At 29.8% G+C, this 22,697-nt stretch overlaps 1 protein-coding gene and 1 long non-coding RNA gene across 4 annotated transcripts in view; one reads left to right on the top strand and one right to left on the bottom strand.

The window, feature by feature from the left end:
• Window positions 1-22,697, top strand: part of LOC130446131 (sex determination protein fruitless) — a 49,562-nt gene that overhangs the window by 20,536 nt on the left and 6,329 nt on the right. The window contains exon 5 of one of the 3 annotated variants that reach the window (XM_056782227.1): window positions 18,243-21,197. The exons of 1 other annotated variant lie outside the window; for it this stretch is intronic. In XM_056782227.1, coding sequence (XP_056638205.1) covers window positions 18,243-18,460 — 218 coding nt within the window. In that variant the 3' untranslated portion in view covers window positions 18,461-21,197. Of the gene's footprint in view, window positions 1-6,846; window positions 17,710-18,242; window positions 21,198-22,697 lie in introns of those variants that run through there. One more of the 3 variants, XM_056782225.1, reaches the window with a different exon arrangement.
• LOC130446133 (uncharacterized) lies at window positions 670-4,669 on the bottom strand. The gene is made up of 3 exons (XR_008910112.1): window positions 4,390-4,669; window positions 3,570-3,788; window positions 670-1,078 (listed from the first exon to the last, which is right to left on the bottom strand). It is a non-coding gene; the product is annotated as an uncharacterized LOC130446133 (long non-coding RNA).

The following is a 22,697-nucleotide window of genomic DNA, read 5'->3' as shown; positions in this document are numbered from 1 at the left end:
AAAATGAAGATTTCCATAACCAAAACCAGAGATTTTTGCCTTTTTTGACTCTGAACGTCTTCATTATCTTGTACAATATGCTACGTATGTTTCTGGTTTCGTTTATCCCACTCAAATCCTACAAATAACAACAGAGATTCGTGGTAAAGTCTTGTTGGTGTCGATATTTTCTCTGTATGGGGAAAAATGAAGATTTCCATAACCAAAACCAGAGATTTTTGCCTTTTTTGACTCTGAACGTCTTCATTATCTTGTACAATATGCTACGTATGTTTCTGGTTTCGTTTATCCCACTCAAATCCTACAAATAACAACAGAGATTCGTGGTAAAGTTTTTGTTGGTGTCGATATTTTCTCTGTATGGGGAAAAATGAAGATTTCCATAACCAAAACCAGAGATTATTGCGTTTTTTGACTCTACATCTCGTTCTGCTTCCTAGACTTCTCCTAAAGGAGGAGATTTTCCTGAGGTTTTTGTAACCCGCTTTCCCAGGTCTCAATATTACTCATTCGAGGTACTTAAACCTTCTAGTGGAATGGGCAGGACATTCGCGGAAACAACTCCGTTGCCGTCCTCTACTATGCCTATCGTCTTAAGGTGACCTATCGGACCAGTTTCTTGTCGTTTCTGGTGATCAAATGAAGTTCTTCATGATATGGTTGTGAATCTTTTAGATTGTCTTAGACTTGGAGTGTTTCCTTAGTTATTTTCCTAATGGTATGGGAGGCATTTGCATTTTGATCCGCAAATGTCCAATCCAGCGTTAGCCTCGAACCTCCTGTGCGTCAGATGGAAACATATCGAGCCCGCGGAAGATTTTTATTGATCAAAGATTGCTATACATTTCATCCGCGGTTTGTCACTGCTTTCTAGCTCTATCAGCTCTAGAAATTCCTGACTCTAAGTTCACCGTTTGTGGACGTCGCTAAATGCCCTTTTCTTCGCTATAAAGTAAACGGGAGGCAGGTTTAGTATCGCCTCTAAGGCTGTGGTGGATCAGTTCGATGTTTACTCTCCTTTTACAAAGTTAGTCCACGCGTGTTACCAACAAGCTTTGGACAAATCCATTCAGCGAAACTGAAACCGAAATATTAACAAGTTACTTTATGAACGCACTGTATAAAATGAGATTCAAAAATAAAATTTCAAACTAGATTTCGAAAAAAGATGTGTAGTAAACGAATTAGTGAAATAAAAAAACATTTTCGTCAACAATCGAACCGGTATACGAGGTTTATCCCGAAAGTATCTAACCTACTTTCATATCTCCACATTGGTGTTTTTATTTATGGTTAATTTGATTAAATGAAATATTACTAGCGGAGTTTTTACTTTCTGAAGCTTGAATTCATCGCATTAGTTTCCACAGTCTCTTGGTCATCAAACTGATGTATTTCGAGCAGTATTTTTAATACGGAAAAGCTCAAAGTTGAAGGTAATTACTGTACGATTGGTGAATCTTAAATATCAGACTGCATAAGGTCTTTGTTATTAAAAACAACGGTAAACATCGTCTTTACTTCAATTTTGACGTGCTTTTTTGGTCTTGGTATTCACTGCGCGAATTATCGGTTCATATTTTGAATCATCACCGGACAAAAATTTTTTTTGTGATTATAGGACCGTTCCCACATTGTTTTGAGCGAATCGTTGGTTCAAATTCTTCGGATAGTACATTTTGGTATACTAATATCTGTTTCTGGTTCACAAGTCGAACGTGCTCGATAATTTCTAGCAAAACTTAGCTCGAAGATCGACCAAATCGTTTCCGGACTAGTTTTTTTTTTTTTTTTAATATTGAAGCAAATCGAAAACAACGCACACCGACAAATTCATGAAGACTCAGTTGTTGTCCTACAAAGGTCGTTTGGAAGTTTTGAGGAAAAATATGAAGACAGGATGGACATTTTTTGATAAAATCTTGTATTTGTTATACATTGCGACCCAGAGGATCTATTGAGTCCCCCTTTCTTGCTGCGATACCGGAGAACCCAGTGTTTACAGCTGATCCATAATTTCCACTCTTTCTAAAGAGTCTAGAATGTGGGATGGTTTCAATTGCCAGAGATCTTCTTCTTCAATTTCATATGATAGAGGTTTCATCTCCAGTGCAACAAAATCTGCATTTTCTGCTAAATCTAGCGTCTTCAGGTGGTTGTTGAGGCGACAGTCCTCTGATAGCATTCGTAGATTGTTCTTGATACATTCAGCAGATCTTCTCTGGTTATAGTTCACCAGAAGAGTGTTTGCCTACCTCTTATTTTCCATTGTTCTATATCTGATACCACAGAAGGGTTCTGGTCTCATGAAGCTCTGGTCTACAAAGATGAGGTATCAAAGGGGTTTAACAGCTTATAAACTGTCATTTTTTCCCTCCAAAATGCATATTTATTTTATTGTTTTTCCTTCAGCTACATTTCTACGTCGCTGCTTTTATATAATTTTCTTCGTCTTATCCTTCAATCCACTAGTAACTTTAGCATATCTTGACAAATTTTTTTTATATATTTCTGCTTTATGTAACATTATTTTATGTTGGTAGCAACCAAAAACAAATGTTTCTGTAGCTAGGAATAAGCATTATCAACTCTACTAGTCACATCTGAGTAAATGATGTCCCATCTAAAACCGTTTCGGTTATTTCAAACAAAAATCTGTTCGTATAAAGGTTATTCTTCTTTACCTCGTATCGATTTCCCAGCCTTTGATTCTTCTGGAATTGTTCCTGAAATAAATAATCGAACCATTTGTTAAAAAAATAAAAATGTATCTAAATGAACGGGTAAAACTAACCTCAAAATTTCTTTATTCGTTAAAACAATATGCATGTTATAACCGGCTTTGCTTATTGGAGTGGCATGTTATAAATTTTTTCTTTATTTAGATTAGATATATACAATATCGAATCAAACTAAACACTAAATCTGAAATTTATTTATTATCATAATTGAATGAAAATGGGGCCTAGAGTCGGTGTGTTTAAAAAAAAAGAATCAAAACCGTTCAAAGTAATCGCCATTGTACACAAACGCAAAAATGTCTATCGCTATCGATCGCATATCACTGGCACTAGGTCAGGAGAGTAGGGTGGATGATTGAGAACAGTTACTTCTTCGTAATGCTCAACTTCTCCTCGCTCAATCATGTCTCGTGTTCTACAAGTTTTCCCATTGCAGCCACAAGGCTTCCTGCTAGGTGGCGTTCCTTGATACAATTGTTATGTACAAGTACGTAGTGAACACACTATTTACACTACCACTACACCAAAACTCACAATTACATTGTCTAACGCCTGTTTCGATAATCAGGTTATCGTCTTCAGAGACTTGGTTGTTGAAACGCGCATCAGGCAGTGTAATTGTTAGTTTTGGTGTAGTGGTAGTATAAACAGTGTGTTCAGTATGAATATCGCCAACGGTTCCAGAAATTCCAACTAGCACGTGTTGTTGTAGGTGTATGTTGATGATTAGAAAGTTTCGTCTTGAGATTTATCAACAAATCGCTTACAAAAATATTTCAAAATACTAAATAATTATTTTTTTTAAATGCTCAAACTTTTCCAACTCACTTTATATATCTAATATGGACGATGGTCTCACTATGATACGTAACAACTTGTTATGGCTTTTCCTTTATCGAGGACCGTTGTTTCAAGTTTGTTTAACCAAGATTTTCTTCTTCTACCAGGTTTATCAACTATTTTCAGCTTGTTCATAACATTTTGTTTACACAATTCAGTTTCATTCTGGTATCTGTTTATCTCTTGAAACAATGAAGTCTCCTCAAACTAAAAAATTTGGTAATATTACAAATTTTACTTATTATCCTGTATAAAAATAAAATTGCATACTTTGGCACAATGTTACTATTAAATCGAAACAACTACAAGTTGTAAAACAATTTCGTATAAGAATTTTTGTAAATTCAGATAGTTTATTTAATTTGGGCGCTATAAAGGTAAGTTATTGTAAATAAAATTTGTCTTTTGGCCGTTTTGTATTATAATGGTTCATTATTTGGTGAAGGAAATGATTTAATTTTTATAAATCTTCTTTTTATGCATGCAAATAATTTCAAAATAATATCCCAAAGATGGCTCGGCAGCTTTCACACAACTTGATTATTCGAATAGACCGATTCTTTACGAATCTTTCGTTTAAACATATTTCAGCCGAAAATTAGATTTTGATTACTAGTTTTATTCGAATTTTGAGAGAAAAACTACTATTTCAAGAAGTTCAAACCCAAAAAACATCCATTTTATCCTCAATCTCAATTTTTACTTTATATTTGAAACTAATTCTATATAAAAAAGATCTAAAATCAAGACTAGTTATCGAGAAAAACTTTGAAAAAGGTTTAAGAAGTAAAAAATTGAAGAAATTTACCAAAATCTTCATCTACCATGTCCATTCGTATGCTCAAAAGTTCTATCACACTTTAAACGAACACTGAGTGTATTATATCAATCCGAAACTGATAATCTGGAATGTAGTTAAGGAAATTATCACTTAAACAGACACATTTTTAGATAAAAAGTTTTTTAATACAATCACAATAATATACTTGTATGTTTTTACCATTCTTTCGCGTAAATAAAATTCTATTTGCCTCGAATTCAATTATAAACGAACTAAACACTTTTTTTTAACAAACGTTTCCCTAATGACATCTCTATTCGCGCCAAGACATTCTAGTCTGGGCCCGGTGTTGCCACTATTCTCAATCTTAATAACATTACTTTAAAAACATTCCATACTTCAAAAAAAAACAGTTTCATAAAAATTATCTTGTAAATTTCTTTTTGTTTATCAAAAAAAAAAAAAAAAATAAATTCATTGATCGTATCTCACTTTAGTATTTAATATTTTTTGGACGAATTAACGAATTGATAATTTAAATCTGGCAACGTTGTATCTTATCTATCGATGGAGTTTCTGGTATGTTGATGGTTTTTATAACTTACGTATAAAAAAGTAGAGCATTATATGAAACGGAGATGCCGTTAGGATTTAATATATTAAAAATTAATAATAGTTTGAAAAAAATTATTCAAAATAAATGTTCAGTTAAATGAAATACAGTATAAAATTTGTGTAATCATTTTGTTGGTTCGAAAAGCCTAAATTTTAGTTTACTTGATTGACGTGCATTATTTTTCATGCCATACGAGGTCCAGTCGAAAGGTAATACAGTGTTTAGAAATCGGCTGAATATGTTTATTGCGAAACGAACGAGTTTGTAATTTTAATTTTTTTTAGAATTGAATTACAAAACACCAAAAGTTGCGTAGAATTTAAGAGGAATATTGTTATGCTGATACGAATTTATTTTAACTTCAATTCGTGATATAGTAGAGAATTGTTTTTCGTCCCTCCATGAAAATTTTCCATTGTACGAAACGGGCTGGACTGTAATGTTCCAAGGTTCAAAAAACTCAAATTGAGCCAATCCCTTTGGGTGGGATACTAGAAGATTAAATTTATCAAATATTGTGAGGATTTAGACAAAATGTATATTTCAATGATAATTATTTTATTATCAATATTCCTACTTCTACAATACTTTTTTTTCTGCTCTGGGGTGCACATACTATCACTATTTTTTATCTTTGCTGTCACTATTAATCCTTAACACTCATAACGTTTTCCGTTGACTCAAACTCTGATACTTTCCAAATATTAACAAAATGTAATAAATATTGTTTTAATTATTTTTATAGCTTGCAAATGCATTTTATTCAATCGTACCATTCCAACGGTTTTTTTTTCAAATTAAACGGTTGATTTAGCAAATTGCAGCTTATATGTACAAAATTACAATTTTTAAGCTTCAAATCTAACAATATAACGCAAAAATTTCGTAATTAGTAACATGGTAAGGTAAAATTCCCTTCGGAAATAGCTTTATTGTACATAAACATTTTTGTAAATAGTCGAAATCACGTAGGGTTCATTGGAACTACTAAGATAATAATTATTAGTAGTTCTATAAAAGAGAAATAGTAAAAAAGAAGAAATTCAATAAATTTTAGGTTATGTTGTTGAAGATTTGTGTTGTAACAAAGTGTGGGGTTCGTTTTAATAAAAAAAAAAGTTTAATTAGTTCGAAGTGTAAAAGTGAACAACAAATATTCACAATATATAGTGTGATAATTATATCCTAGATCAAACGGTGTTATTTCTAACCTGTGCTTCATAATTTATAATGGTGAAGGTTTATTTCGTTGTATCATCGTCAAAAGTGATTCGATGTGTGGCAGTTTTGTAAAGAAATGGAAGGAAAAAAATTATTCCTCTTTGTATAGGTACGGTAAATTCTATTAGATATAATACACTTTCGATATTTTCTATACAGTTCCAATTTCACTAATAAATTGATAGGGTTTACTATAACTATTTATGATCTTCCTTACTAGTGTAATATAATAGTGTAATCTTTGTATTGCTGTTAAAAATAGGAATAAAAGTTGTAGAAGGGGTGAAAACTTTTAATATTCTAATCTTAAAAGGATTTTTTTCGATGTTTCAATATGAAGAGTGAATGGAATGTTTCTGATAATATTATAGGGCTTTGGTCATAAAGTGCATCAAATTTAACAAAAAATTAGATCATTAATAAGGAATATCCGTTGTTTTACTTCTTCAAGAGCTCATGTTTTAACAGTTAAATGGATCATAGTGCCCCAGAGCCGAAAATCATACTAAATTTATTATAAACGAACCCAACTCAACGATAAATATTAGTTTTAAAAAGAGGGAAAGTTTAAGTCACTGGAAAACGTTTAAAGTAAAAAAAAAGAAAAATTCGAACTGTAAGTAAAAGTATTTTTTCTCGTTTTGCAGGTTCAAAAACCTGGCACATGCGGCTAACGTTTGACAAGTTGCCGGGTGGCTGTAACCTGCATCGTTGCAAGCTGTGTGGGAAAATAGTGACGCACATCCGAAACCATTATCACGTGCACTTTCCGGGCAGATTTGAGTGCCCTTTATGCCGAGCCACCTACACACGCAGTGACAATCTCCGAACTCATTGCAAATTTAAGCATCCGCGCTACAACCCCGACACAAGGAAGTTCGATCAGCCGAAATTTGAACCGCCCAATGCCATAGCTAATGACACACCGGCCGATTGATTTTGGCTTTACTACTATTTTTATTATAGAGCTATGTACGAGTCATAGCAGGGGTGTGAGCGCTAATTATCTAGCGCTTAAGAAGTAGGTTGTACATTTTTTTTCTTCTGGATTTCATTTTGATTTTATTAACCGATTTACAATTTTTTTCAATAGTACTTTGATGATATCTAATTTAGATATCTACTCAAAATATTATGAAAATTTATCAAATTATTTTCATTTGGGGTTGGTAGTATTAAATGAGCCACTAATTTTACCGATGAACATACCATATCTATCCATTACTATAACTTTGGTGGTTGATGAGATTTTAACACTGTTGTTTTATCGTTTTGACTTTCTGGACAAAATATAATTTGATTCAAAAAGTTTAAAAACGCTAGAAAATAATAGTATTAAAAGTACTACTTATTTTGGATAAATAGATTTGTTTTTACCATCGAATAAACAAATTTTTATGATTTCGATACTTTTATATGGAATCCGTTCTACAAAATTAATTTCTATTTTCAAAATTTAAACAGTATATGGTGGGAATTTATTCTAAATATTTCCAAATTGTTTTTTGTAATTACAATGCCATTATCATTTAATTTTTAATATATCCGATAACTTCTGATTCCTCATAAATGTCTTCGAGTAGAATTTTGAAACGATTGGACCTACCAATTTCCCGAAGAAATAATTTGTAATATTTTCTACAACTTCAACCCCTTATATGCTTAGTTCAAATCGCTGATCTAACTTGACAAAACTATACACAACTTTTTAAAAATTTTCATAAATTATTACATATAATATATATATTTAAAATAAATTAAATACTCGTGGTTGTAGCTATGACATAAAGCTATGGATATAAATATATATAGATTTACACAAATATATTTATCTAATCTGGAGAGGTGGGATAAATTCTTTTTTGAAAACAAAATTTTCCCTATCTAGTCTAAAAAAATAACATATATGTATACATCTTTTTTTTTCCAATATTTAGAGCAAACCTCTATTTGAATATATTTGTGTCAAACACATTGAACTTACTATAACCTAAGAATAGTAAAAAATCTGTGATGTTTTTTGGAGTTCGACCCAATTAAAAAAAAATTACTCTTTTATAAAGACGAACAATACTTATTCATATAGTTAGATTTAAAAAAAAAGAAAATAAAGCTTATACCGTCCGTCAATTAGGTTATAAATCGTGGCGGTAACGAAAAAAATATTCACATTACTTTAATAGTTACAAAAATAAGTGATTTAGTACAAAATTTCTTAATTAAATGATACTACCCCAAAGTATTTTTACAATTTACATCGATAAAGCGTTGGTAGGTTTTTCTAATAGTCTAATATCTACTAAATACGATTTATAGAGAAAATTATGAGGTCTTCCTACTGTACAGTTCCCATGGATCTGTATATCTAGTATTTGGGTTTCATATTGATTCCGTATGTCCATATGAATTCCATTGAACTGTATCTTCGATTGAATTTCAATATTAGTATCACCAAACCTAACCTAACCAACGTTTTTAAAAGCTCTGGACCTTCAATTTCCCATTGTTTCTGAAATCGATGAAAAAGCACTTGCGAAATCTTTTACTTCCATTCTTATCATTTTTGTTATCCCCTGCCTTATGCTAACCTATAACGGATAAAAAAGTTTCCAGAATTTGGAGGCAGGTTGAATTTTTTTCTCGAAATTTCTTATTTTTTATTCAAGTTGATTCTTTTTGAGATATGGGTTCTACGTATCAACCTGGTAGTATTTGTCTAGTAAATTTCAGGATTAGGTGGATAAATTTGTTTTTCATGCATAAATTCTGATACGGAATAATAAAGTCTTTCAAGCAGAAATGCTTTTGTCAATCTCCGGAACTTATTTTTGCCATTTTTAATTCTAATTGTAGCTGATTGAATTATTTTATACCAGATCAGAAGTGGGTATAGTTAAGTAGATGTCCAAAATCTTTCTTTTAGTAGTTGAGTTGCAATAATGTCTGTGAACCAAACAAAACAATTTGAAGATAGTTTCGAAGAGGTGCAAACTACGAGACCCCCAGAAATGGTTAAGTTGGATAAAATTTTAAGAAGATATTTTAATGGGAAGTTGATTTAGATTAGTTACATTTAATTAAGAATGACAACAATGCAAACACTTATTTTTTGTAACGTTATTTCATTAAAAAATGACATTTTCTCAATCTACATTTAATATCTATTGCCAAACTAACTAGTTTTACATTTAAGTGCAATTATTTTTTATTATGTATTACCTCATTTCTTATCTCAATTTTTATTAATATATTTTATAGTTAGAAACTTTATTGTAAAATAATACTAATTTTAAGATTTAGAATTTACTCGAATTTTATACAGTACCTTGTATTTAAGGTATTTTGCGGCCTTTTTAATAGATATATTGAATATAATGGAAACTGTTACATTTTGATTCTATTTACTTGTAAATTTACTTAACGAATATTTATATTACATATACAGAATGTCCCAGTTATATTAATAGGTATATAGATTCGTTCTGGGACATTCTTTTATCGAATTGTTATTATTTTGATCAGATCATTTTTACTATTACCAACAGTGTATTCTAATTAATTTTTTTTTTGAAAAACCATTCGAATAAACACAAAGAATTTCGTTATAGCTCAATGGGTAGCTTAAGAGAAAGAATGAAGTGGTTAGTGAAATGATAAATCCGTAAACTTAAAGGAAAATTATGGAAATGGAAAATAAATGAAAATAGGAGAAATATGGAGTAGAAAATTGAACGTGGTATTAAATCTAATCAAAAATATTATATAGAACCAATTGAAATAATAAAAAACAACAAAAATAGTCATCGTTAAATACAAATGAAGCAACTAGAGATAAATGGACATTAAGAACCAAAATATGAGAAAAAGGTCATTAATAGACGTGATATTAGACAAATCATAACAAAAAAGGACTTTTAAATGCTTTTCATAGAGGAAAAATGATTAGGATTAGGAAAAACATGGAAAATAATCATTGTTGATAAACTAGCAAACACGAAATGGAAAATCGAAATGGATCGAAATGTTTCGTAGATGAACAACAATAGCCACTAATAAACAAGAAATGGAAAATCGACCATTACAAACCAATTAATAACAAAAATGTGAGAAAAATGTCACTAATGGAAATGATATCAAAAAGGATTGTAACTTCTCAACAAGAAAAGGATTAATTTGCTTTTCGAAGATGGTTAACAAATGAGCCTATAAGAAACATGGAGAATAATCACCGTTGAAGGCAAAACTAAGTAACTACCAAACAAGAAATGGAAAATCGACCATTACAGACCAATAATATGAGAAAAAGGCCTTTGATAGAGAGAATATTAAATGAATCGTATTGGGAAAAAACAAAATGAAGTTACTAGCAAATAAAAAATAGAAAATCTACTTTTAAGGATAAACCAACGACTGAAATGTGAAGAAAAGGTCTCTAATAGAGATGATTCCAAAGAAATTGCTCATTTTCAACATAAAGAACAAATTTGACAAGAAAAACATCAAACTTTACTCTAGTTGAAGATAAAATAAAGCAATTAGGAAATAAAAAAAAAATGGAAAGCCCACCTTTAAGAAGAAAACTACTACCAAAAAGGGTTGCAACTATTTTCTATAGATTACAAATAATTGAAAAACTGTACTGTACAGTGTAGGATATGAAAAATTCAAATCGATATCTAAGGACATCTAAAAACAAGGATATCAGATGGTTCAGAATACAAAGAAATAAAATGACATGTGGCTAGGCTACTGTATACACAGGTGACAGATGGAAGAATAGATGTCACTGTTGCGAAAACCGAAAAAAAGTCATACTCTTAGAAAAACCGATAAATAAAAGTGAATAAACATATACTTTAGACCTGTTGGTTAAATACAAAAAAATTTGATGAAAAAAATAGCAATAATACTTCGAGACGTTTCAAAACACTTAATTCAAAATGATAAAATACTCAGTATAAACCTTTTTTACACATTACATAAATTAATTGTAAACACGCTGTATATAAATTATCCGATAATATCTTAAATTCTGTAAGTGAAACTTGTGTGATCGTATTTTTATTTTGTAAAAGAAGATAAATACGCTGCTCCCAAAATATCGAAAGAAACTATCAAAATCTGGGCGAGTTGGGGGTAGTGTATGTGGAGACAGGGTGATACCGAAAAAGAAAATAAATAGTCAGCGGTATTATTTCATCTAAATTTCACAGTGTGTTATAGAGTTTTTTCAAAAATTAAAAACAAACATCAAATAGGACAGATTTTTATATACAAGGTGTCACATTAAAAATGGAAGTCCGCTCAATGACGCATTTGTGATTAATCGCCCTATTTAGTCCGGGGTATTGAAAATTTATTTCAAATTTATATTTAATGTTAAATAGACCGGAAATGTTTGAACTTGTAAGGTTATTGTGAAATGGACCGGTCTAAAATGTCAATTGATTTGTACCAGTACTTGATGTAACGCAAACCTTATCGTTATTATTAATTTTCTAGTTCGCGTTTAATTTATTAATATAATTTTTATATATTTTATTACGAATTTGCCAACGAATTTAAGAGAAAAATTTATTTTTGTACAATGTCGTTTATAAAACTTGAATTTTATTAGAGAGTTTTATGGACCGCTTCGTATAAAAATATTGAATGATATCTAACTTATAGTAGTGACCCTTCAAGATATAATAAAAAGACCTCGCATTATTTAAAATATAAGTTAACAAGTTACGCTTTGTTATTTATGTAAAACAGAATTCGGAAGCGAATAATTGGCCATGTATTTTTTTTTAATTGTTATAAAAGTTTTCCAAAAAAAAAAGTGTCTAGGGAACAAGAAGGATTTCAAGAAGTGTTTAGGAAGTGAAGATTATTCCAAAAAAGTGTCTAAAAAGTGAAAAGTATTCCAAAAAAGTGTTTAGGAAAAGAAAAGTTACTCGAAAAGTGTCTAGAAAAAGTGAAATGTTTCAAAAAGTGTTTAGAAAGCGAAGGATATGTCTGAAAAGTGTCTAGGGAACAAGAAAAATTTCAAAAAGTGACTAGGAAGTGAAAATTATTTCAAAAAAGTGTTTAGGAAAAGAGAAAGTGTCTAGAAAAAGTGAAATGTTTCAAAAAGTGTTTAGAAAGCGAAGAATATGTCTGAAAAGTGTCTAGGGAACAAGAAAAATTTCAAAAAGTGACTAGGAAGTGAAAATTATTTCAAAAAAGTGTTTAGAAAATGAGAAGTTAATCGAAAAGTGTCTAGGAAAAAGCGAAATGTTTCAAAAAGTGTTTAGAAAGTGAATATTATTGCAATAAAGTGTTTAGAAAATGAGAAGTTATTCAAAAAGTGTCTAGGAAAAGTGAAATGTTTCAAAAAGTGTTTAAAAAGCAAAGGATATGTCTGAAAAGTGTCTAGGGAACAAGAAGAATTTCAAAAAGTGTCTAGAAAGCAAGGAATATTCTTAAAAATTGTCCAGTATGCTAATATAATAAAGGAAGTGAAAAATAATTCAGAAATGTCCAAAAAGTGAGAGTGGATGTGAAAAAAAAGTGTCTAAGGTGTTTTAAAAATGTCTAAAAAGTGAATATTGTCTAGAGAGTATGGACAGACAATTCAAAAGATATCTAGGAAGCAAGAAATGAATAGTACCTAAGAAGCGAAAATACATTCTTTAAAATATCTAACAACAAGAGGCATTTAAAAACATATCAAGGAAACAATAACATATTTCAAAAAAGTATTGAGAAAGCAATGGGACATTTCACAAAAGCATTAAGAAGCGAGAAAGTCAGAAGGAGAAAGTGTCTATCAAGTGAGAGCGTTTTTTGAAAAATTGTCCAGAAAACAGAAAATATCTCAAAAAAGGGTCCAGAAAGCTAGGATACACTAAAAAAATTGTCATAAGTATCGAAGACTTATTTCAAAAAGTGTAACAGTGAAAGAAAATTTGAAAAAAGTAAAAATATGAATTTATGAGTTCAGAGTACACATATTAATAGTATGAAGGATAAATGGAGAAGAAATTCTCAGCCTACTTACTTCATATTCGTGAAAAGTTAAGTTCCGGTACCAAAATGAACTTTTATTCGCTTCAGAATTTTACACACTAAATCACATCACTTACGTGCAGGGTAACTCTTTCATTAGATATTCAGTTTTTACTTAAAATATAAAAATATTTTGTTGAAATTTGCGCATATGTAAATAACTATCTCTTGCCGAGACGTTATATATATAAAAAAAATATTATTTTATATTATATAGTTAACGCGAAAAGACGGTGGTTAGTTTTTATATTAATATATTAGATATTAAAAAAAATTTCTAAACCGTATTGGCATTAATTATAAAAAAAAATTAGGATGGAGTAAAACTAAAAAGAATGTGATATGATAAGGATTGGTGCTAAGCAACCTTGTACTACACAAGTTTTATTAATATTAAAAATTGTGCAATATTTAGTTATTACGGTAAATTTCTTTCTTCTATTTTAATTCCTTTTCTTCTATTAACGAATATTCTTGTCTGTTATTCTCAAGGATATTTGTTAAAATACAAGACGGTACAGAATTACATTTATAGATCTGATGACACTTCTCCATATACATTTTTTTAACTAACACTGTATAACAAAGGAGATACCGATCCCTCACAAGGGTGAATTAGGATATTTTACCATTATTTTTTCATTACGAAGTCAATTTCGTGTACACCACTCAACTCCAACACACTTGGAGGGTTATTACACCGCATAAATAAAAATCCAAATATTATAAAGCATTATTTTGCTTATGAATGTTTGAGGAAGGACATGAAGAGTATTTAAAAAAATGTTTAGAACGTGACGAATGTTTGTAAAAAGTGCCTAGGGAACAAGAATAATTCCAAAAAAGTGAAGAGTATTCCAAAAAGTGCCTAGGAAGCAAAGAAGTGTTTTTAAAAATTGTCTAGTATGATAATATGATGAAAGAAGTGAAAAATAATTCAAAAGTATCCAAAAAGTGGGAGCGCATTTCAAAAAAGTGTTTTAAAAGTGAAGATACACTTTAATCCGGACCCCGGAAGTATTTTCGACTTCTCCTTATGTTTATGACAACTACATAACGACCAACACCAGCCAAAACAACCACTATAATCCACTCTTTGAATTATCTACATGGTTAATTTTGGAATTCGATGAACCAGCTGAAGGAGAACACATAAAAGTATATTACGAAATAATCAGGAACTTCTACTACTAGGTTGGAAACTGTAGAACAATTTTTCTCATGTTGGCGAAAGTACTGTTACACCAGTTGATATTATTGGGATGAGGTTAGAATCAGAGCACATTTTAGTAGAAGAGATCGTTGAAAGTGTGACCTACCACTATCTACCTCAAGCTTAAACACAAATCCCAAATTGATTTAATCATTGAATTTGTTGCTGTCAGTAACCAAGAGAATATATCTGGGTATTATAAACATTTAAGGCACCTCCTTCGACTGATTATGGAAAGAATCAACCCTAAAGGGATGTCAAACTTAAATTATCAAGTAGCCTCTTGTGATACTCTCCAAAACTACCCGGGGTGGTGATACAGTTTTATAAAAAATATTTTTATACATATTGTAGCTTTAGAAATGATTGTGAATAATTCTGTACCACCTCGTATAAAAATATCTTGTACAATTGTATAAAATGCAGTAAAATTTGGATTGTATAAAATATGATCTGTAAGTTTGTTGTTGTTTCATTCTGTTTTGTATAACATTTTGTTGTTTAAAGGTTGCGGTTAACTTTTTGATAGTTAATTTATATTTTATATACACATATTAATATATCTCTATTGTGCTTTTAATAAATTTATTTTATAAATTTTCATATACATTTACTATGAATTTGATTCATATAAATTTAGGTAGTGAAAATATTGCCAACGATTAGGCAATATACTGATGAATGTTGTCGTTTTTAAGCGATTTCTTAATAAATGCATACAATAACCATGTAAATTATAAACCGAAAAGCATAACTACAGCCCCACTTGATTATTTAAAGAAATATTTTATCAATAAAATGAAATTTTTTTTAAATAGTGGAGGTATAGCTATGCTTCTTAGTTTAGGGTCTGTTCAATATTTGTGACTTTTCACAGGTGGTAACAAAACCCAAATAATTTCTAGACCCCAATTTATTAATTAATACTAACAATTTGATTGCGAAGTCCTCCTTTTGCTAAAAGTTCTTTGTACAGTACTAGAACATAGAAGAATTCGAACAGTTCTCTTAATTTTCTTTTAACTCTGTTCTTATTTATATAAAAATTATGATTTCTTTAATTTCTGATTTCTTAGACCTTTTCTATGGTTATGTTTCTAAAAGTCTTGATTTTAAGTCCCTTTTGTTATAAAATTACTTTTTTTCTTAGTTTAATTAGTGAAAGTAGTCGAAACATCAAATTTTTATCTGTTTTTCAAGAATTATAAAAAAAACTAATTTTATAACAGAAGACACATAAAATCAAGACGATTTAGAAACATAATTATGATGTTTTACTCAATTATAAACCAAATTTTCCCAATTTAAGCACTACTTAATCTCTAAGAATATTTTATCCTTTTGATTTAAACTCTATTGAAATTTTGTTACAACTCATTTACAAGAATGGAAAGTATGTTACTTTTTGTTATTGTTTATGTAAATTTTATTATAGAAATCGCGAACAACATTGAGGATCTTTTAAACTTCTCATTTGTTTAATATGAATTGTTTTATCATACGATTCAGATAAGGCGTTGACTTGTGAAAAATCCTGCCTTCCATGTTTGTTAAAATGAATTCAGAGAGGTAGGATTTGGAAATTGTATGACTGCATTTTCTTTCACGATAAGTTTTTTCACAACTATTGTTTATATGATACAAAATATTCTAAATAAGTTCAATCAAACATCACTGGACCGATTATTTTCACAATATTGGTGGTATGATTTTTTTGTTTCATATCTTCGTCGTTTTTGCAGAAGTTACTAAGTCCAAAAAGACACTTTCGCAGTAAAATTGCTGAAAATTGGACTTGTTACATTTGTCAGAACAACAACGATATATTTGATCATCTCTTTGATTTTATACGATTACATTATCAAATGTTACCTTACCTCTTTTATAGAAGATATTACATTGTCTATTCACATCTTTTCGGTAGTTTAGTTTTTAATTTTATGGAATCTTGAACGTTTGTTATTATTTCAAAGTCTTTTAAATGACACATCATTCCAGTAGTTCATTTATATCTGCGGCTTTATTTTTCTTCTTCTTTTCCATGAAATTATGAGGACTCGTCAATTCTAGCTCTGAAGCTCTCTCGACCTATTCTACTTGTAAAATTTTGATAAGCATTAAAAAACAAAAAGGAAAAGTTCACATTTTCGAAGTTCCACAGTAGTCGCAACCACAAAATATATAAGATGTGATATTGGTCCAAGGAAATCTAATTAACAAGTTATACGAAAAAATGAATTTATTCAAATAAACATATTTTTAAAATAACTAAAATATTCACGCATTGACATATTTCTTCTTCTTTTTTGTGGCGATGGGCTTAATCCGTAATGTACACTGTACAATTATGTCACTACGAAACTATAAGGATTCGCAAATTATTTTACTCCGGATTTTCCAAATACCCAATATACAGGGTGTAAAATTGGTACGAGTACTCATTGACAGTTCAATTATATCAGCGGTGTTCTTTTCTTTTGCACTATGAGGTTCATTGTTTTTAACGCATGGATTTTCGACGTTTCCCTCTGGTACCAAATATACAGGGTGTGGCATTGATACAAGGAAGCCTAATTACCCATTTACCACGTAAATAAAAATTTTTTCATAAAATTTAAAGGTTCATTCATACTTGTCACTTCGTATATTCGTAATATAGAGTTACATTGTTATACAGGGTAGTCTAATATGGTGTCTATTTTATGTGCATATAATAAATCATTGAACTCGTTGAACTGTTGGTGTATGAAAAGTTTGGTTAGAATATCGAATAGTAATTTATTTTACTTTATCAAAGATGTTGATTGTGATTTGAATTATTTAGAATATTTGTTTTATTTTCAAATTTGGTTTATAAGTGTTATTATCGTGAAAGTGATTGCGGGATGATAGTTTCTTAAATAATTGTTGTAATTTTGTGCCAACGTTAGTGCAATTAGGCGAACAGATCGTTTAGTTTGTTCAAAACAAACATTGTGGTTATGAAAATAAAGATCAAAAACTACTTAACTGTTGATGATATCCTGTTCGAAGAAACGTAAATGCTCAAAGATCAAAAATATAGATATTAAAACAAATATTATGAAGATTTTAAAATATTTATGCTTTGGTGATTTTTCATATTTTTCAGGTCCTTTTGTTACTTAATTAAAAATTAATTAGTTTAGTGTTTGAAATATTAAAATTTATCTTAAGAATTACGTGCATTCATTAAAAAGCATTTATATTGTATTTTAATAAGTTTTATTAAAAATGGTGTGTTTTAGATTTGATTTGTTTTCTTCTAGAAACCTTATTATGGTCACCTTTGGAGGTAGTGAGTGCTTTTGCATCCCCTCATCATACTCACGTAACCTTTATTTAAGTTAAGTTACAAAAAACATTAAAAAAACCAAAAAAAAAACAATGTTATAACACTTATTTGTTAAATATTAGTACTGATTGTCCCTTCATTAGTTTTATTGGATTGTTGACTCGGTTTTGGCGACTTATTATGAATTTTGTTTATTTTAATGACGTTTTAAAATGAAATTGGTAAAATGAAAATTTTGTCTGGACTTTATATGGTGTTAACAGTAACATCAAATAAGCTCTTGGTGTCCACACGGTGTCCAAACACTAGTCCACATTCTAGCTTCGAGTAAACGACACTACAAAATCCATAAAAGTTTCAGATAAGTATCGATCTATATATATATATATATATATAAGGAAAAGGAAGTGGCAACTCTCCACGACGGTAATCCTCCTACATAACCGTTATAAATAACAAAACTAATCTAATAATTTTTGTTTCAGATATTAAATGTTACAAAGTCTCCCAACTTTTCGAGAGGGTAGGTACAATGGACGAAAGAAGAAGGTGTGTACTGTGCGGTAAAATTGTCAGCAATACACGTAATCACTACTATGTACATTTTCCGGGACAGTATTCGTGCACGCATTGCCCGGCAGTGTACACGCGTAGTGATACTCTACTTTTACATATGAGGACAAAACATCCCGCTGTTGCTTAGCTAATGCTTCGTTGTTAAGTTGTTCATTTCTTCAACCATAATTATCGCTTAGACCGTATAGTTCATGGACTGCTATTCTTAACAGTAAAAGAAAAGTGGAAAAACATCTACTAGGACAAGTGTCAACCGATGGGGGTGTTTCGATTCGTTTACAAAGCAAATATGAAGTTGAATTTTTCAAAAATAGTTTCCAATTAATGATCTAATTCTTATTTAGAAATCAATAATCTACCTTCGTTCGTTATAATCAAAATTTTCCAATTGAAATTGTTTTTAATTCTTGAAGAAAAATCTAAAACCATTTTCGAATCATTAAAGCTCTTCCTTTGTTGTCCTTTTAAATGTTTTACCACTTTCTCAGCTAAAGTAGCGGTTCATGTCACTGTTTAGTCTAAAAATTATTTTTTTTTAATGATTTTCAGTCTCTATCTTCATTATAAAATTTTTCCAAATCTTATATAACCAATCTTTAACCAGGAAACGTTCATTTCAATAGAATTAATCCTTCATTGGAATTCTCATGGATCTTCTGTTTAAAGGACTATAAAAATTTTGAAATACAACTTAGAAGTATTCACAATATTGAGATATAAAATCAGAAATTAAAAAAAAAAGAATAACAAATCACAACAGGAGTATGTAGATAGAATCACAAACAGTACAAATTCTAGACCAACTAAATTCTAAACCACCAACAGAGGTGGAAGGCTAATTGAGTAGGACAGTTGTTGTCTAATTTATGACTTTTTTAGTTGTGGTAATCAAACACCAAAGTATATTCTTTTCAATATAAATTCTACTTTGACCATAATTTCAGTCCCTGATGATGAATACATAAGTATTCGAAAGCTTGGAATATATATTGAAAAAAGTACACTTTCGTGTTTAATAGCAACATACCACTACTAAAACGTTTATAAATGTATATAAAACAAAAATTAAAGAAAAGACAGAACAATTTGAACTAAAAATAATCAAAAGAAAACAACAATACGATAAATTCTATAGCAGATATTACTGACCCTTCCAGAAAACGATTAATGTGTTTAAAAGTGAAATATTTGTAAAATTGATGATTATGAAAGACTTTTGGTCAAGGTTTTAATGTTGATATAAATGCATCGAAGGCCAGTACTTCAAAGGAGATTGCTTGGAATATATTCTCATTCAAAAGGAAGCAGATGGTCATCTATACTTTACATGAAACGAAAACAAATAATAAACGTTCAAAACGGTTTTGCAATTTTGTATATTTAAGGGCGGTAATAGTACAAGAAGAGAAGAAAAATTAGAGCAGAATAAACAAAGGAACTTAATAAAATCAAATAATATATGCATGCAGGACATGGATATTGAAGAAGGAAGACAAATAGAAAATATTAATTATGACATGAATTTACAAAAAAAAATAAGAAAAATTATACATAATTTTAGGGAGTATCAGATGCTAATAATAATGCTACACGTAAAACCAATATAGGCAAAAGGGCCAAGGACGAGATGATACGTAACTACGTGATGAAAGAACTTGAAACAATAACAATCAGAATTGGAAAGAATTGAGAAGATAGCACAACGTTCAAGGATTAGAAAAATATGTCTAATAAAGTCGATTGTATTTGAAAAATTATTGAATTTAGTTACATAAACATTTTCTAAACAACAGTGGAAATAGAAGATACTTTTTTCTACTGATAATAAATTTTTAACTATAAAATCCCGGTGATTTCCAAGGAAGAATTGAATCCATCGTTTGTTATGGTACAAAGCGAAGTAAATTGTCGAAAACGTGCTTTTTAAAAATTAATTTTCTGTAATCTATATTCCTTTTGCTCCACCATAAAAATTATTATTTCTGTAAGAAATACGAACTATATTTAACACTTACCTCAAAATATTTTCCAAAACAACATTTATAACTTTCACTGTCTGTGTGAACAACTGATGAAATAACCTTCAGCGGCTAACTTCAGGTTTCTTTGACATCCGTCAATTTACATAGAGTTAATATTAAAGATAGATGGGTAGAGTGAATTATGGAGAAACATCTTTATAACAATTTTGTTCTGATTGCATCGTTAATATTAACATAAAACACCAATCAGAAGCCAATAGAGGATGAAAAACTGATAATCTTTTTCTCTCTCCCATTAATACAGTTCTACTTAAATGCTGCTTTCTCTATCTTTACTAGTAATTCTGTGACAATTTATGTCAATTCCCAATTTTATTACACAGTTTCTCTTAAACAGATTGAGTGGAACTGCTACATCTCTATAAATAGTTATTTAGTATAAGTATGTAGTGGCCCATATACCACAGTAAAACGTTAATAAACAAATTTAATTTGCCTTAACGCGATTAGTTTCTATTAAATTTTGGTGCCACAGAGCATTCCAAGACTTTGACGTTTATTATACCAATATGGCCGCTGGGAGGCTAACAGTTTGGATCGTATTTTTTAAATAGTTTTTTTTTTGTTTAAATCGTTTTTAGTTTTATTTTCCAAACATTTTTGTACATCGTTTGTAGTTCAGTGATAGTTTAGTTATAAAAATATTTAAAAATCAAGCAGAGACAAAATAGTTAGAAAACATTAAAAAATGAACATGAGTGTCTATCTGCACGAAATTGTTAGTAAAAATCCAGACGTCGCATCCTAAAAGGCATACTTTAGTTTCAAAGTGATTATTTTAACAAAATTATCAACTTTTTCCGTCCAAAAAAAAAAACAAAACAATACTATTTGCTTTCCTTCCAGAAGCCATATTGTTTTCATTTTGACAGCGGATTTGTTCAAAAAAACTCTTCTTCTAAATCAATAAAACCGGACTTCTCACAAATAAATGAATCATATTGATGAAAATTAACTCTTTCTACTGATAAAACTTTCTGATAATTAACCAACAAAAGATTCACAACACTTTTGACGTAAAAGGGATCAACTGTTTTCAATTTGAAACTGATACACAACTCGACCACTTTATCTACATATAAAGAGTGGTTGAATAGAGATGGGAAACTATTTTACGATACTGCGCATGTTTGAAACGCCGGTGTCGTACCTATAGACACCGATCTCTGCATTCTTGTTTCAAAAATTTCCTCATATGCCTCACATTTATAGTCATTTTAATATAAAATGAGGTCCAGGTATCGGTGAGTGGAGTTGTTGCAGTCGAGTGTCTAACTGTAGATTATACAGTTACATGGATCAATCTCAATAGTGGGGATAATCGATTTGCTTTAGTGAAAACAGGAATTATAAAAATCGATTACAATTCATTCATACTTATTCATTTTTCATTTTAATTATAATAATTTTTAGGTATTATATAATAAACGATCTCGATTCCTTGTAAAATAATTTCTGTTTCTTCTAAAATAATTGAAATTTTTTTCGTAAGTGAATCGAATACAATTTACGAATCATAATCGATTCTTTCGGTAGTCATTTAAAGCAGTCAAAACAACATAAATTCGTGCTTAGTCGCGCAAGATCGTTAAACTTTCTCGGTCAAAGTATTAGACGTAACTTCTATATTTTATTTACTCAATCAAGATATTTGTTTCTAATTTAAAAACATATAAGTTAGTTTTAATAACGATCCATAATTAAATAGGCAATTATAGAAGAATAGAGGTGGAATAGGGAAGTGCCATATGTTTTCATATTTTAAAATAATAGTCCAGTCAATGACGTTTTTTCTTTTAAATCTCTTGAAGACTTTGAAAAGTTGCAACTATTAGTTTTTTGCTTCCATAAAACTGAAATTTTAGCATAAGAACATTTTTAAAGCGTTGGAGATTTCAAAAACAAAAATAAATAGACATAAAATTCGACGGTATGTCATATTAGGGATGAAATCAAGGGTTTAAAGAATGTAAAAATACTTCTTACAAACATATATTTAGAAGCTTCATTTTACAAATGTTCATGAGTAAATACCACCCCCCAATAAACTAGAAACTAGAAAAGTTTTTGTAAATCAGTTTAGTTCCGTGGTTTTTCATCTCCTCACCTCCCTCGACTGGACTATAATAGAAAAACTAGTCATGTACAAACAACATTTAGCCAAAGAAATTTTGCCAAATTATATACAACCTAGTCATTTAGAACAAAAACATTTATTTACCAAAAATTTTATGTACGTTGACCTTGTACTATAAATTTGTAAATATTTTGATGATTATATTTTATTGTATATATTGCTAACGAACTAAATGGAATTTGATG

The sequence above is a fragment of the Diorhabda sublineata genome, chromosome 6, assembly GCF_026230105.1.
Source record: "Diorhabda sublineata isolate icDioSubl1.1 chromosome 6, icDioSubl1.1, whole genome shotgun sequence".
Classification (NCBI taxonomy): domain Eukaryota; kingdom Metazoa; phylum Arthropoda; class Insecta; order Coleoptera; family Chrysomelidae; genus Diorhabda; species Diorhabda sublineata.
The sequence above is the reverse complement of the archived record's forward strand: the minus strand, read 5'-3'. Positions and strand labels throughout refer to the sequence as shown.